Genomic DNA, 17,719 nt, shown 5'->3' with positions numbered 1-17,719 from the left:
TAATGCATTTACCGCACTAGCGGGTCCCACGTCCAAAATACACTCTTAATTTCTCAAAAACTAACCGATACCAGAAAAATCATTTTAAAACTATCTTTGCTCATAAACTTTATCTGGAAAATTTTTCTAATAAAGAAAATGTAGAAAAGGCGGGCGATTAAATAAAATAAACCCTAGAAAATTAGAAAATTTTCGGGTTCTCACACTCATTCTTTTCGGGGCGTCACATTCTTCCCCCTTGGCTGGTTGTATTTTTTGCTTTTTTTTGGGGATTTTTTGGGAAAATTTACTTTTAACATCAATAAATAAATAAAAATAGGAGACAGAAGATTGAATACTTCTTATATTGTTAAAACCATTACCACTTAGTAGAAGCATGCTTATGTTGTACGAATTAACTGTTCTGGACTATAAAATGTAAAATGTTAACTCAATGTTCAGGAGAAAGGTGATAACTTTTATCACTGCAGAAAGCCGATGCTTGGATTTGTTATTTTGTGTTGTGTGTTGTTTCATCTTACAAAAGATGTCCATCGCAGGTTGTGAACCGTTCTATTGATGAAGGTGTTGCAGAGCTTGTTCCAGGAGTCTTGTTTATTGATGAGGTTCATCTATATATATACATTGATATGAATGAGTTTGGGTGTTATTTTGGTATGTTCTAATTATTTGAAGCATCTTATTTGCAGGTTGATATGTTGGATATGGAATGCTTTTCATACTTGAGCCGTGCTCTAGATAATTTTCTGTCACCAATAGTGATTTTTGCCGCAAATAAGGAAATATGTAATGTCAGGTATAAAGCAACGCTGGTGCAGTTCTTTGAATTTACATCTTGATTCTCATCCTTTCATTTCTTTAATTATTGGTTGCTATAATCTCAGTGGAACATCAAGAGCGTAGACTTGAACCACTTAATTTTGCATAGGTGCTCTTAACATTTTATTCTCAATCTTAGTTCATCCTCTGTGATTCATTTAAAATTATTCTAGATGCTCTCTGAATGTGTAAGGTCACATACTGGTGTTACCTCCCACATGTATATGTTGAAGTTAATTTGTAATTAGTCAATGATTGATGAATGCTTAAGACAACTTTTTTTTTCTGCTCGAGGAGAAAGGGGGAAGGGGATGAAACTTTGGATTCTGTTGTACATTATCTATTTCTCAGGTGACATATGCATAGGCATCCCTTCGCCTAATAATGTTGCAGTAGTCTTCCTACTGTCTTTCGCCAGTAGAAGAGTGTATTTATCACCAGTAGTTGCTTGCATCTTAATCTTAATAGTCTGATTGCAGAAAATGGCTAGAAATCCTACTCGTAGCTAAACTGAAATATATTTTTTTGGTGTATAGAGGACAGATATGACAAGTCTTCGTGGCATACCCATCAACTTACTTGACAGATTAGTGATTATACGAACTGAAACATATGGTCCAACTGAGATGATACAGTTTCTAAGATGCTATTCTTTTACAAACTTATTTCTGCTAATATAACCTTATGATTGTTTTACATTGATACGTAGCTGTTATGATGTCTGTCCAGATATTAGCAATCCGTGCATAGGTGGAGGAACTGGTAATTGATGAAGAAAGCCTGGCTTTCTCACATATCCTTCCACGCCGCAACTCTAGCCCACTTATACCCTTTCCTCTAAAAAGAAGTTGTCAATCCCCTCTCTCTCCTTCTTCGATCAATTGCAAAGCTAAAGTTTCCTTGATTCTTTCTTAAATATTTTTTTCTCCCTTCTTATTCTTTTCCTCCTTTTTTTTCCCTTTTTTTCTGATTAATCGCTTGATTACTAAGAGAGCTGAACTATTTGTTTTCCAAAAGTCATTTGAAGCTTCCGAATCTGTAAATGAAGCAAAGCTCCTCCTCCACCACCATAGATGGCTATGTGCAAAAAAGGCGACTCTATGACCTTTCCCTCTTCTACTTTTTTCTTTACTCTTACGTTTTAATGTATATTTAGTATTTATTTTCCTCAAATACAGTCTCAGTATGAAAAACCCTATGATGAAAGCTCCATTGGCACCATCAATTGTTTGTCATATTTACCATCATGTTTTACAATCTGTAATCCCACGATTCTTCTTCCTTTACATTTTATTTTTTTAATTCATCATTTCTGGCACCTTTATTTTTCCCTTGCTTGATTTTTTGCTCTTTTTCACGCTCATCTTGGCTTATTTCATGTATTTTTCTGAATTATTGTCAGGTGGAATGGAATAAGATGGGTTTTTCTAATTCTCTAAATTCACAATAATAAAGGAAGGATAGCAAGGAATATTTACTTTCTATATGTTGGGTTAGTAGAATTTCAAATCCTGATTCTTCAATTTGTTCACTATATTTCTGTTTCCGTTCCTTGGCTAGGATTAAGGATTAAGACTTGACAAGGTTTGTGGCCTTTCACATGCACTGTTACAGGTCTGTTTTCTCTCTATCTTTCGCAAGCAAACAAACAATGCAATCATTCATGCTCATTTTAATTCATTTGTAATGCAGAGATTGATTTTAATTACATGTACCATCTTGTAAGACCATTTCTGCATCACATCTCTCTTACAAGAGAACTCCCTTGAGCTGGCTCAAGATCTCCTTTCAAGATAGTAGTTGAGTTTCATTATTTTGCTACTTTTCTAGATGTACATGTATACATTTCATATTGTTCTTTTCTTTTGATTGTTTTATTAAGTGTATATTGGATAGGTTGAAGATTGTGTCTGCTTGGCAAAGAAGGCAATGACAGCATCTCAGAATAAAATTATTAGGTGTGGCGCAATTTAAAATTGTCACTCGCAGCAAGGTCTTAGGTATCCTCAAGGCTCACAATATATGTAATAATAAAAATGAAAATAAATCAACACCATCTTTAATGTTGCATTTCTACTCTTATTGTTGAAGTTCTTATTATAATATCGGAATTTTTTTTGGCCTGGCAGAACTTGCATCAGAATTTCCTCTGTATCATATGATCAAGAAAGCAAGATATTTCCTCCCAACTGGAAATAGTATGCCCTTTCGTCCCCCTTTCTCCCTATTGGCTGTTTTTATAAGCACGGTTAAAGATCTGATTAGGCTTATTTTAGTTGAGTAATTCCCATTGTTTGATGATTGTATATTCTTGAGTTGTGTCTTCATTGTGTGTTAATGTGCCAGTTTACCGTCTAAAACTTATTTCTAAATGTTTTAATTGTTGAAATTTTTCCATGCTTCTTTAAATATCCCTCTGGTTATATGGCAGAGAAAATGGGACATAGGTTGTCTGTTTACAAGTTGGTTTTGTTCTACAACCTTAGCATGCTATTGAGCTATAGTTTTCTTTGCTAATGTTTAGTAGAGAATAATTTATATACTTATTGAAAAAAGATAATCTGGTCTGTTTAAATTCCTTCTATGATGCAACAAAAGTTTTCTCATTTTTTTCTCTGGATTCATGAAGATTGGCCACCGCAGGTAATAATCTTGAGATACTCAGTGGTGAATTCTCTAAATGTCTCTCTGGTTATCATCTTGCAGTTTCAATGTCATTTATTGCTTTACATGTATCTTAAAGTTAAACCCTCCTCTTCTCTCTAGGAAAAAAGTGCATTTAAGAAATCAGAAAAATAATTTGATTTGATCATTTCTTTAATAAGGACTTGGTTATTTTCTCATTTGAAACTTCCCAATGTACTGCAACTCTCTTGATTTCACTTTATAGATTTAAAGCTGTTAAGAAATCTCTGATCATGAATTGCAGGCTTATTGCTTCTGATGGAGTTAATATCATTGGTCGTCCTCTCTCACGTGCCGCACACGTGAGTCACTAGCCTTTTTTTTTCGTGCAATGCACTAGACGTCTACCTATTCTTGCTCTCTAGGGTTTTCTTAAATTTCCTCCATTTGCCGCCGCTCTCTCTCTCTCTCCCTTCTCCTTCGCCTCACCTTCATCCTCAGAAGCTCCGTCGCCGCTACTTCGATTCCTCTTCTCCAAAACATTCGATCTCTCATTTTTCCCCTTTCTCTTGGTTTTGTGTTAAAACCTTCATTGCATTGATTTTTTTTCATTTTTTTTAGGTTGTAGCTGGAATGATTTTTAATTTCTAGACTCTTATTCTCCGTCTAAGATAGAGTTGGAAGCGCTGAAGCATCTTCCGCCGCTTGCTCTGTTTTTTGCCCTTTTTAAGGTACTACCTTCTTTGTTCTGAGGTTCTTTCCCATTTTTTCTATTTCCCTTGTTCGAGCTTTTGTGGATTAGCCCATATTTTCAAAGCGACCTCATCTTACAAGTGTTCCCATCCTTGATGAATAGTGGGAACCAGAAATGTGGTATGACAAGGCTAAAGAAGTTTTTTTTCTTGATGACAAGCTTTTACCTATTGACTAGCCACATATACTCTTGGTTTTGTCTCTCTTTAATTCCAGGTTGTTTACTCTACCTCTTTACATGCTTAACTCCCTAGAGAAAAGGATGGGTATATTGTTGTTGTCCTTATTGAATGGGTCCAGAGTTGCATTTCACAATAAATGCTGGTTTTTTACTACTTTCTATTTTACAAGTGGACAGCAATTACCCAGCAAGTCCACCATGATATGATCTACATTCCAATAGGATAAACATTTTGGAGCAGGAATGTTTAAGATGAACGCCCTGAGAGGAGGTTCCCTTTATGGAGCAGGAGTTTTCTTGGGAGATCACACAAGGGAACCTATGAAACAGAGCTTGCACTGGTGTTGATGTCGAAGAGGCTTGCCTTACCTCATTCCTTTACAAATGATCATGAAGACAGTAGCTAGCCCCTGCAAGGAAAGTATATGGCATTGATGTTGAAGAGGCTTGCCCTACCTCATTCCTTTACAAATGATCATGAAGACAGTAGCTAGCCCCTGCAGAAGCCTTTATTGGTTGTGTCATGCTATTGTATACTGTAATTCCATTTTTGCCTTGTATCTATACCAATGGCACCTTTCTTTTGTGATTCTGGACGGTGTGAGAGCATACTCCTTGTGTGTAAATAGTTGACAAATTGGTAGCCATTCTAAAGCTGATCGCTGTTTGCACATTCTTTGTTCATGGGAAGTTATCGAGTATGCAATGCAGAAGACTCCATGAAACAAGAACTCCAATTATTCCAAAGTTGGGGTTCTAGCTTCAGAATTTATCTTTAGTCAGTTTATGTAAACTAAGTGTACCACTCCATGGTGATTATTGATTTTTATATTGTTAGTTGTAATTTGTGTCCACCCTTCGTGATTTCCTGTTTTCGATATATTTGAGTTCTCGTATGAATCAGGAAAATTTGGGATATGGTCTACTTTCTGCATTAAAAGCCTAAAAAATTATTAATAAAATGTTTTCACTATTTTTGAGAGCATGACAATACCAAAATCCAACCCTACTGATGTTTATATGTTAAAGTAGCTGCACCTGGCCTTGACATAGCAAGTGTAGATGGCAATTTGGGCAAAATTTTCTAATATTCTGGTTCTTTGTTGAGAATAACACTTGCTATTTTTTACATGATTACATCGTTATATTAAAGTGTGCTCTAAATTTGTAACTAAATTTCATCAGAAACAAACAAATTCTATTAATGGATTCATTTTGGATTAAGTACAAATCATTTTGCTAAATTGGGCATGTTCATCTCTTTTTCCCACCGCGCACAGCGCGGTTTATGCCTCCTAGTATTGAGATAATGGAGTATAAGGATTCCAATTTCCGTCCCATTATAGTTGATCGATATTCAATTTGCCTTGGGTCCATAAGGACCGCCAATGAGTGTTCGTAGATCCAGGCCCTGGCCGAAGCCCAAATTGGATCCAGAGTCCAGAACTGACCCTGGAGGCCCACAAAGGTTCTAAGTTAAAACCCTAGGCAGCAGCTTTCTCTTCCTTCTTCCCTGACGCATTTGAAACCCTGCCCATTTGCCGTCTTTCAGCTTCCATTTTCTTTCACTCCCTCAGACCCCGCACCCGCACCAAGCTTCGTCGTCTCGAAATCATGGTAAGCCTGATCTCAATCGCGTCTTTACTCTTGTGTTTATGATCTTTTTTGAACTTCCATTTCGCTGTTATCTGTTCGCTGGATTGTTAGAATCTCCGTCTGATTGGTTTTAGGAATTTGAAGTTTTGGTTGATTTTGTTTTATATTTTTGTTAAGTTTATAATTCTGGTACATATTTTTGAGTAACAGTCGAAGAGGAGGACAAGGGAACCAAAGGAAGAGAACGTGACCCTCGGCCCTGCTGTGAGGGACGGAGAGCAAGTTTTTGGGGTTGCCCACATTTTTGCTTCATTCAATGACACCTTTATTGTATGATGATGAGGACTGTGAATCTTCATTCTTTGTTTTTTTTTTTCTTGTAAGTACTTAATTGAAATTTCTTAATTCTGAACGTCTGTTTAATTTTTGAGTTTTCGTTCTCCGGTGCAGCATGTTACTGATTTGTCTGGAAGAGAGACTTTGGTCCGTATCACTGGTAATGATTCTAGTACTTTTGATCCTTTTCAGAATTTCAACAATATAAGGGAAAACATAATATGAAACCAAAGGGGAAAGGGGAATTGTGATTCTTTGTTCAGCGAACGTGGAAGTGGAGAATGTTGAGAAAGTAAATTATAAGTGAAGGTAAATTAGGAATAGTTTAACAATCTTAAAAGAAACATTCAAAGAAATGGATATGGTTTTCCTGTTCTAATATTGGTTTATATAGTTCTCATACTATCTTGGCTGTAGACTAGGATAAGTTCTAGGGCATCGTGGCCTTTTGAATAAGGTCCTCCTTTATCTTTGGATTTAGGAAGTGATTGAGTAGTGAACTAAAGGACGTCTAGTTTAGATTGAGAATGGATTCTCTTATTAATATCGTGGTGTACAATATATCTAAAAGTTTAGCGCCATTGTCAGATAAGCACTTAATAAGTCAGCTTTGTTGTTTCTTTAATGAATTCAGTAGTCAATAATTGTACAAATGAAAATAATTTCTACATTTTTTTTAATTGACCTTTAGATACTCACATTGCAACCCTTGTAATTCCTATGTTGTTTGCTTATGTAGGACCATTTTTTTCCTTTTTGTGATACTTCTTAAGTGAAGACAGTGTATAGTTTGACTGGTTGTGTATAGTGTAGTTCATCTTTGTTTCTTATCCTTATCTTAGACATGTAGTCTTTTTTATTGCAAGAGAATCATCTTCTTGCCAATGCACGGTAATCCTAAACTTTCATTTACTTCACTTGCTGAAGATCTACAGTGACCATTTAGTTGGCACTTATGAAATGTTTCTTTTATTTTAGTTTTAGAGTATTGGGCTAAACAGTTATTTCCAATGTTTGAACTGCTTCTGCAGGTGGCATGAAAGTGAAGGCTGATAGAGATGAATCATCCCCATATGCCGCTATGCTTGCAGCACAAGATATTGCTCAAAGATGCAAGGTCATTGAAACATCTCTAATTTGATACATATAATCTTAAAGGAGTTTGATAATTATGTGCAAGTTTTGTAGGATCACAGTACATGAATTGCAGCTTAAGTGGTTTATTGTATTTGATGCTTATATTTGTAGTTGACTTCTCATGCAATAACCATGTGTTTCATTGTAGATTTGTCAATCACTGCATATTACTTCTGATAAATAAGTCATCTTTTTTTTAATGACTTTTGGCAGGAACTTGGCATCACTGCCCTTCATATTAAGCTCCGAGCCACTGGTGGTAACAAGACAAAGACTCCAGGGCCTGGTGCTCAGTCTGCTCTTCGTGCCCTTGCTCGTTCTGGAATGAAAATTGGTCGTATAGGTATGAGATTTTGAATAGGAAACTTCTTTTATCACGACCCTCCAATTTCTTGATATTAGTGCTGTATTTGAATTAAGCATTGCTTCTAGCCATTCTACGTGCTTATTTTATAAAGGAGGGATTGGGCAGGATGGATACTTGGAGCATGTATTTTCCCTTGGAAGCTGGATTTGTAGTTAAAGAGAATATGAAGTGGATGAGAATTGTTCATTCCAAATTTAGGTGACTGCTGTTAAGAAGGGGATTAAGATTTAGTCAAGCTGAATTAACAAAATAGATAATAATAATAATAGTGGATATATACCCCAGTAAACTTGATCTTTGGTTGTCTAACGCGTCTTATTGGAGTCCAATGGTAGTAGAGTTGGACGCTCGGTTATATTAACGTTAGGATGAAGTTTAGGTTAGAACTTCAGGTGCAGGTGATTGATTTGGGAAAGGAATTTGCTACACATTTTGAAATACAACATAACGCTTCCAGTTGAATTGCTTCTTATGGTACACTAAAATTGGTATTTAGGTTCTGTGCATTACTTTTTATTACTTGAACTCTGCAAGCACTACTTGTTCTATGGAATTGAGGACAAGTGTGTTCTATATTTGCTTGTCTGAGTTCGAAAAAGAAGCTAAATGTTTGTCGGCATGTTGGAATTGCTGTTGGTTTCATTTGGATTTGGGTCTGATATTATAGCTAAACTTGGAGAGCATGTTAACTCACTCTGTTTTTGTTATTTTGCCCAGAGGATGCGACTCCAATTCCTACTGATAGCACTCGCAGAAAGGGTGGTAGAAGGGGAAGAAGGCTGTAAAGCTTTGTACTGTGATAAGAGCAAAACTTGTCATTTCTGCAGTAACCGTCACCCTCGTTTTTAATGGTGCTGCAGTAACTTTGAGCATGACAGAATTTTGATTGTGAAATAGGCGAGACCAAATTATTTTTAGATATTGTTAGTTGCTTCGATCATGGACATCATCTCTCCTGCACTTATTCTATATTTTTTTTTTCGTTTTGCATTGCTCAGAAATTAAAGTATTTCGAATTTACTTAAAATTTGAATTCAGTTTCGAGAGTATTGTTTTGGTGTCTTTTTTGACCATTACTGATCGAGGCATTTCATGATTCAATGGGCAAAGCGACGGTCTGGCAACAATGAAAGCTATATAATTTTTCAGGCTTCATGAACTGAAAATGTAACAAAGAGTTCTTGCTAAACCGTCTCATAAAATGCCTTGACTAATCTATAATTCATTAATACCACAACGGAATATTAAAAAAAAAAATTTTGAAATTCATCATCATTTTCAATCTCCTGCATTTTTTTCCTCAAAGTTTGGCTTTTTCTTTTTGCCAATTGTTTGTGATCATAAATTGCAACCATAGATATATCTTTTAAAACTCAATAACAAACAAGGCTAACCCCAGCCAAAATAATCTACCAAACTCTTGCAATTTTCCCCCCATCTTTTCCTACACAAAAATAAAAGGCAAAGAAAATGAAAAAGTTACAATAAACAAATAATTTTTTTCCAATCTCTTTAAATATAATTATCGTGTCAATTTTTTTCTTCCTCGGGCCTTCTTCCCGCCCGCGGCATGTCTCTTGTACGTAGACTCACATGAAGTTCCTGCATCCAAAATTACCTCATAAAATATTTGAGTAAATTTTATATATATTAATTAATAGTGTATGTGTTGTTACCGTTGAATTCATGACGTATGTTTAAAAGTCGAATTTTAAATTCAAATTTTGCATAAGTTGTCATTCATTTAGCATTGATAATATATAAATTGTTAAGATAGAAAAGATTAATCCTAAATATTTATAATTAAAAATTGAGATTTCATTAACTAGCCCATGTGGGGTGACTTTGACCGTGGTTCTTCCTATTAGTGTAAACTGTAAAGGAGACAGGATTAAGACTACATGACAAATCAAGCTATTCGATATTCAAATCAAACTCGATTCGATAAGAACTCATTTTAATTTGGCTCGCCAACTAATCAAACTAAACATGAACAATATTTTGTATTTAATAAACTCTTAAAATTGACTCAAGCTTGATTGGATTAGCATATTATAAGTTTATTTTGTACATAAAAAGTTTCAAACTACTCAAGTTCAATTCGATAAAAGTAAACAATCTAAATTTGAATAAAATTTCAAATTTGTCAAAATAATCAAACAAGTTTGTTTGGCTTATTCATACTCATTTAGACCCCTAACAGGGATGGGGAGATTTGTGAAGATGCTCTCACACTCAGTAAATAGACTGACGGTTTTTGCTAATACCATAATAAACAAATGGATTAATCTTTCCTACATTGACAGTGTATACACTGTCAGCGTTGGATGAATGACAACTATGTAATATTTGAATTTGAAATTTAATTTTTGCACACATGTCATGAATCAAATAGTGATAGTGTATACATTATCATTATATGTAAGATTTACTCTAAACAAATTTCTTTCATAAATTTGTTCCATTTTCTTTTCTTTGAACATAATCTTCAACTGTTTTCCGTTCTTTCGGATGAAAGAACAATTAAAAAAGTTAGACCAACAAGTCCTTCAAATTTCGCATTTGGTACAACTTTTTCTCTAAAACGCACATGGTCCCTTATTTTTGTTTGCATCAATTGAAACCTCTAACTATTTACTTGTAAGCAAAATTTTTTTTTAAAAAAACATCCCAACCTGGCAATGGGGTTAAAAAGTGAATTAAGTTATTGGATACTTGAATCAGGCATGGGTTGGTAAAAGCTTGTTTGAACTTGAAGCCAAATATAAGCACATATATAGTTAATTGAATTTCCATGACTCAATTAGCATAAATTCGAAATTTGCATGTATGACATTCAAGCAATTTGAGCTTAACTCAAGCTCGATAAAATTTCTTGTGTTCATCTTAACAAATCAACAAGTCAAGCTTAAATGAAATTTTAATTTAGTTTGAATGTGCAAACAAGCTTGAATAATAAAGGTTTCAACTTGATTGGAATATTTGGACCCCAACACAGTGATGCCACAAAATAGTTAAAATTTTTATGTCATTAATAGGTCTAAGCAGGGGGTAAAATGGGAAATCCAAGTCCAAGAATGATTTTTTGAGGGGGTTGGATTAAGATTGACGACTCGTGCAAGTCAGAATTTTTTATTTTATTTTATTTTTTTGGAACAGCCAAGTCAGAATCAAACCAAAAGATGGTTACCATAGTTAGATAAGTTCATCCAATGGCAAAAATAAGCAACAAAGCAACACACGAAGCAACGGACATCTCATTATAATACTTCGATTTGAAAGATATCATAACGTGTAATTATATCAAGCAAAATCTTAATGAATTTGAGCAAAAAGATGATAAGAAGGTTTCCTTAAAGATAACTTATGTGTTTTTAATTTTGAACCTTTTTACCAATCACGACTTACAGATAATAACTTTATCTTCTATACCCATATTTACTTTAAATTCTCAAGTGCAACTGATAGACTTTTCTATTCTTAGGGGATGATTGACTAAGGTCCATACATTATCATCAAACCTGGAATTTATTTTAGCTTTTATAACTTCTAGCCATCTTTTAGAGTCATGGTTGTTTAAAACCTATTCACAAACCATTAAGGTGATACTTCTTTCATGATTAAAATATCATGTTTCTGTATGAGTAATCCATATATTTCTTAGGAGTTAGGTGTATTCTTCTAAATCTACAAAATCCTTGTAATCTTTGTGTGTGAGAAGCTTCTTGTTGTGCCTCATCATCATAAGAAACAAACTCTAGTTCCATCTTTTTGCTCACATCTTCTTGTGGTTCTTAAATTTCTTCAAGTTTTATCTTGCTCCTACTACGCCTTTTTAGAATAAACTATGGCATTAATGTTAGAGAAAAACACTTTTGCTCATTGGGATGATAACATTAGTATCTTGGCTTCTACTTATTTGATTGTACCCTGTTTATAAATGTATAAGAAACCTAGTTTCTGAGAACTCTATATCTCATATGGTGTAACTTAAACAGCCTTAGATAGAACATAGTTTCGTATATATAAGTCAATTTTTTAGGATATACCCTAAAACAAGTTTGGTAAACTCTATGACTTATAATTCGTCTCACTATGTCTCATAAGGTGTGATTTCTCCTCTAAGACACCCCATATGCATCTATGAGAAATATTTTGGTTAAGAGTCTTTTTTCTCTTCAAGATATTGTTGAAACCCGTGGTCCAAGTATTCTCTACATTGATCAAGTCTAGCTGATCTTATACTTTCACCTAGTTGTTTCTCTATTTTATTCTTAAACTCCTTGAAATTCTCGAAGGTTTTGAATTTGTACTTCATAAATTACGCGAATTCTAGTTCTTTTGAATTGTTATTAGCAAAAGTAATAAAGTATAAGAAACTCCTTCTAGTAAGAGTTGACATTGATTTACATACATCACGACGTATATAGTCCAAGAATTCTTTTAAGCTATTCTAGCAGGCGGCAAGCTAGTCTTATTTAGTGAATAATAAAGTATAAAAAACTACTTCTAGTAAGAGTTGTCATTGATTTACATACATCACGATGTATATACACCAAAAACTCTTTTAAGCCATTCTACCAAGCGGCAAGCTAATCTTATTTAATGAATAAGAATCATAAGTTTCAAATCATCCATAATCATATAAATCCAAATTAACATCTATATAAAATTTGAAGATGCATTTCTTATTCTTATTATCCAACCTATAAAAACCAAAGTAAGTTGGTTTAAATTTATATGACATTTGTTTATATTGAGAAATGGACTTTATATTTTTTAGAAGATAATAATGATTATTAAGCTCTAAAACTAGTCCACTAGATTAAAAAAATGTTTCTATGACTAGTGGAGTACGATCTACTCCATCATATAGGTACAGATAAATTTAAACAAAAAAAAAACTTTTTTCAACAAGAAAAAGGTGGGATCTGTGAGGACCCGAATTTTCTTATTTTTATTTTATTTTTCTGGCTTAATTAATTATTTACTCACCCGTTTTCTCTGAATAATTTATTTCAATTATTTTAAACTTATTTACATGGAATAATGTCTCAATTATATTTTTGACACGTCTCGTTAGTAAAATTAATTTTTCTAGGGCTTGTTTAGCGAGAAATAAGGAGTATACATTTTTCGAGGCTATGTTCGATCCGAGAGTACATTAATCTTGGAGAATTAAGAATGATCAATAGTAGATTAAGAAAAGTTAATTGAGAGATTAGATGTGAGTAAGTTAAAATTAAACTTATACCGTGCGCGTGTCGAAAGTTTTTCGAAAGACACGCTAGTACAAATTAATTGGAGATTTGAGGAATTAATACTAGACTCATGTGAGGACTCATGTTTTTATTTCTAAAATAGTTATTTTCATGATTATTTACCCTAGTATTAGTTAGTTATATCATCGTTACAAGAATTTCTTTGAAATTGCGCTTTATTGCGCACGAGTCGGAAGTTCGCGTTTTCACACGCACGACTAATTGATGGACTTTAGAAATTTATTTTAGACTACTAAGAGTGAATAATTATAATGTTAAAGGAATTACATTTGGAGGTTTAGTGCACAAGTGGAACAAACCCGAGAGGAAATGGGCACGAAACGCGCGCGTACGCGCACTATTAAGAGTTGACTTTGGTAAAGCTTTTGGGCCACAATTCTCGTAAGCTTCTAGGACAAGATTCAAAGTACAAAACACTCTTTCTTCCTCCTAGTATCAGCCGACCAGCAACCCCAAGGAAGAAGAGAAGCAAAGATCTCTTCAGGGGACGAGGAAAAGAATTAGAGAATCAACTATCGGTTAAGCTAGGTGGTGCTCGAGGGCACCAAACTAATAAAGAGCAGGATAGTATATTCAAATTTAGGAGTGGAGGGTTGCCGGAGGAAGTTAGAGGACCCAAATTTGTAGTGTTAAGGGATGAGGAAAAAGATCAGCCATAGATAGGAAGAGATACACATGCCGCACTAAAAGAAAAAATCAACTCTATCCACGGGCTACCACATTATGGGCTTGATAATAGTAGGCAAAAAAGGAGCAGACAACAAAGAATGGGTTTGAGGTATCAAAGAAAAAGAATAGGCACTTACTAAAATTACAAAAAGGCTAGGCCCAAGAAAAATGGGGAAAGAAATCAGGCAAAATGCTTAAAAAAGGATAAGTAGAAATATGGGCTAGATAGTACAGTTGAGAGGGCATATTAGAAGGAAGGGTTTATTAGAGGCACCCTAATAAGCCCTAATACTTATAGAGAAGTTGAGCAAGGAATAATCTTGCTGAGAAGAAACTTGGAAAAAGAGATAGAGGAAAAATAGATTGCTGAACAGGTCGATGAGATAAAGGATAGAGGAGACCAAATGATAGATGACCCAAGAGACCCTTCAATAGAATTCTAATATAGCGAATGGAAGGGAACTGAATACATGAGCAAGAACTCTATGGTTATGGAGACATAGGAGCAAGATATGCAAGAGGAGCAATTAGGGATTGCAACCCTAAACTTCCAATGATGATTATGAATATCATCAGTTAGAAATGGCATGGGGCAGCAAATGCAAAATTTAGGAGAAATTTAAAGGAATTTTTGAGGGAATGTGACTCGGGTATTCTAATTTTGGTAGAAACAAGAACAAACAGTGAAAAACCAAATTGGATCTTCCCGAATTCTCAACTTATGAACAAAGCATGTGTGGAAGATTGTGATTTTTTGGGAGGCATATGGTGCTATGGAATAAGTATAAATAAGAGATTGAAACAATATTTAGAAATAGATAGATCATTAACATGATAGTGAAAGGAGAAAAGGGAGAAAAGTGGTTATTTCCAACCTTCTATGCTTCACCTCAACCTAAAAATAGAATGCCCTTATGGGATTATTTTTAGGGTTAAATACCAAAAACCCCCTTGTGGTTTGACTAATATTCACTTTACTTCCCTATGGTTTGGAAACCTACAATTTAACTCCCTATCGTTTCAACTGAAGTGAAAGTCTGACAGAAAACATCTACAATAATGGTATTTCTGTCAGATTTTCACTTTAGGTGAAACTATAGGGAGTTAAATTGTAGGTTTCCAAACCACAGGGAGGTAAAGTGTACATTTGGCAAACCACAGGGGGGTTTTTGGTATTTTACCCATTCTCAAATGCACGAAACATTCTTCCAAGGGTTTGACTTATAGAGGGGCAATTTTGATATTTTCCTTTCAGACGTTAGTTTAGATGTTTTCCATCAGACTTTTACTTTAGTTGAAACGATAGGGAGTCAAATTGTAGATTTCCAAACCATAGGGAGGTAAAGTGAACATTAGTTAAATCACAGGGGGATTTTTGGTATTTAACCCTTATTTTTACCAAATAGGCAAAACGATTAGTTACCCATGGCTTGTAGCAGGGGACCTAAATGAAGTGATTAGTTCAAAGGAAAAAGGGGAGGAAGACTCATAGGGAGGGTTAATCAACATAGTCTAGTAGAATTGCTGTTGAAAGGTAGTTTAATAGATATGGAATGTAGTGGCCCCATACTTACCTGGAGCAATTGCAGAAAAGGGCAAAGGAATGTCAGGAAAGGGCTGGACTGGGCATTGTGTAATGAAATATGGAAAGCAAACTTCCAGGAGGTAGCAGTCAAGCACATGGTGACGACACACTCAGACCTCCACTCTTTAAGAATTTGCCTAGAGGAAGATAGGAATCAAATTAAACGAGAGAAACCTTTTAGAATAAAGCAAGATTGGTATACACATGCTAAGTATGAAAAAGCAGTGTAGGAAGCATGGAAGGAGGGGTGAGAGCCTTAAACGAAAATTATGAATATTGAAAAAGAAGTTCAAAGAATGGAACTTGATGGTTTCTGAGAACATTTTTCAGCGAAAAAGGAGGTGTAGAGCGAAGCTGGAAGGAGTTTAAAGAATTTTATATTAACAGCCTTCAAGAAAGCTGGAAAAATTGGAAAAGAAACTCTTAGAAGAGTATAATGAAATACTTGAGTAGGAGGAAATATTCTAGCACCAAAAATTGAGAATAGAATGGCTTCAATTAAGAGATAGAAACACACTCTTTCATACATCTATAATAATTAGGAGGAAGAACTAAATTACTAGTTTATGAGATGATAATGGTCAATGGTAGGATGATCTAGAGACCCTTCGAAATATGGTAAGGAATTATTTTCACAAATTATATCAGGAAGAAGATTAGAAGCAAGAATCCTATTTTACAAAGAACATGTTTTCAAAGCTTTAAAATAGAAAACTTGTAGCAATGGGGAGACAGGTGAGTGAGTAAGAGATAGAGTAGATTATGTTCAAGTTAAATGCCTACAAAGCACCGGGATCGGATGAGATAAATGTGGATTTTATCAAAAGCACTGGACATTGTGAACGCACAGGTGGTGTCTTATGTAAAAGGAATGTTTGAAAGCAAGAAAATGCTTGATCATGTTAATAGCACACTCATTTCATAATACCAAAGGTGGAATTCCCAGAAGCAGTAACTCAATTTTGGTCCATTTCATTGTGTAATGTTACATACAAGGTGGTAACTAAAATAATTGTGGAAAGAATTCGACTAGTGATAGCTATAGCTAAATTAATTGAGCATAACCAACGTAGTTTATTCTGGGCAAGCAAGCAACAAAAAATATTATTATAGCCTAGGAGATTTTACATACTATGAACAAATAAAAGGGAAGGAAGAATGGAATGGCAATCAAAGTTGATTTAGAAAAAGCATATGACAAGTTAAGGTGGAGCTTTATACATTAGACACTCAGGCAAGTAGGTTTCCCAAAAAGCTTAAATGCGTTGATTATAAGTTATGTTCAGGCAAGTGCTATGCAGATGCTATGGACTGGCGGGAAAATAGAATCATTTAATCCAACTAGAGGGACCAGGAAAGGTGACCCATTGTCACCATACTTGTTTGTGCTATGTATGAAAGGTTGGGACACATGATCAAAGAGGCGGTTGAATTAAAGAAGTGGAAACCAATCAATGTTGTGAGGAATGGCCCTGCTATAACATATTTAAATTTTGTAGACAACTTGATGCTCTTTACAGAGGCTAGCCTACAGTAGGTTAGAGTGGTAAGAAATACTCTGAGCCAATTCTACAAATTTTCTGGTAAGAAAATAAGTATAAGCAAATCAAAGGTGTTTTTATGTGAGGACCCAAATTTTTACTTACTTTAATTCTATTTCACTGGCTTATTTAAATATTTATTCACCCGTTTTCTCCGAATAATTTATTTCAACCATTTTAAATCCATTTACATGAAACAATGCCTCATTTACATTTTTAAAACGTCCCATTAGCAAATTTAATTTTTCTACGGCTTGTTTAGCGAGAAATAGCGAATACACGTTTTTCGAGACAATATTCAATTCGAGAGTGTAATGGTCTTAGAGATTTGAGGACTCATGTTTTATTCTTAAAATAGTTATTTTTATAATTATTTACCCTAGAGTTAGTTAATTATATTATCGTTACAAGAATTTCTTTTAAGTTTCGCTTTATCGCGCGCGAATTGGAAGTTCACGTAAATCGAGCTGGAGCGGCTAAGTGGAGATTTAAGAAATTAATACTAGACTACTAAGAGTGAATAATTATAGTGTTAAAGGAATTACATTGGAGGTTTAGTGCACAAGTGTAATAAACCTGAGAGAAAACGGATACAAAACGTGTGCGTGCCCCTTAAGCTTCCAAAGGAAGCTTCATTCATCAGCCACACTCTCTCTTTCCTCTCATCTTGGCTGGCCGAAACCCTCAAGGGAAGAAGAAGAGAAAGCTCTTCATCATTCTTGCTCCATTCTTGCACAATTTCACTCCAAAATCTTCACTCAACTCCCATATATCTTAGAGATTAGCTTAAGGTTGGTGGAAGACTTCATCTTGGCGGTTTTCTTGGAG

At 34.7% G+C, this 17,719-nt stretch overlaps 1 protein-coding gene and 1 long non-coding RNA gene across 3 annotated transcripts; both read left to right on the top strand.

The window, feature by feature from the left end:
* Window positions 1–742: 742 nt before the first annotated feature.
* LOC140014772 (uncharacterized) lies at window positions 743–5,222 on the top strand. Of its 2 annotated transcripts, XR_011821448.1 has the most exons (4): window positions 743–796; window positions 2,380–2,819; window positions 2,949–3,017; window positions 4,549–5,222. It is a non-coding gene; the product is annotated as an uncharacterized lncRNA (long non-coding RNA). The 2 variants fall into 2 exon arrangements; XR_011821447.1 differs by having other exon boundaries at window positions 2,949–5,222.
* Window positions 5,223–5,836: 614 nt separating this feature from the next.
* LOC113710747 (small ribosomal subunit protein uS11x) lies at window positions 5,837–8,851 on the top strand. The gene is made up of 6 exons (XM_027233870.2): window positions 5,837–5,995; window positions 6,185–6,304; window positions 6,425–6,470; window positions 7,342–7,427; window positions 7,661–7,790; window positions 8,532–8,851. The coding sequence occupies exons 1-6, from the start codon at window positions 5,993–5,995 to the stop codon at window positions 8,597–8,599; spliced, it is 453 nt and encodes a 150-aa protein (XP_027089671.1). The 5' UTR covers window positions 5,837–5,992; the 3' UTR covers window positions 8,600–8,851.
* The last annotated feature ends 8,868 nt before the right edge of the window (window positions 8,852–17,719 follow it).

This window comes from Coffea arabica, chromosome 9e (assembly GCF_036785885.1).
Source record: "Coffea arabica cultivar ET-39 chromosome 9e, Coffea Arabica ET-39 HiFi, whole genome shotgun sequence".
Taxonomy (NCBI): domain Eukaryota; kingdom Viridiplantae; phylum Streptophyta; class Magnoliopsida; order Gentianales; family Rubiaceae; genus Coffea; species Coffea arabica.
Note: the sequence above shows the minus strand (reverse complement) of the source record. Positions and strands in the feature narration are given on the sequence as shown.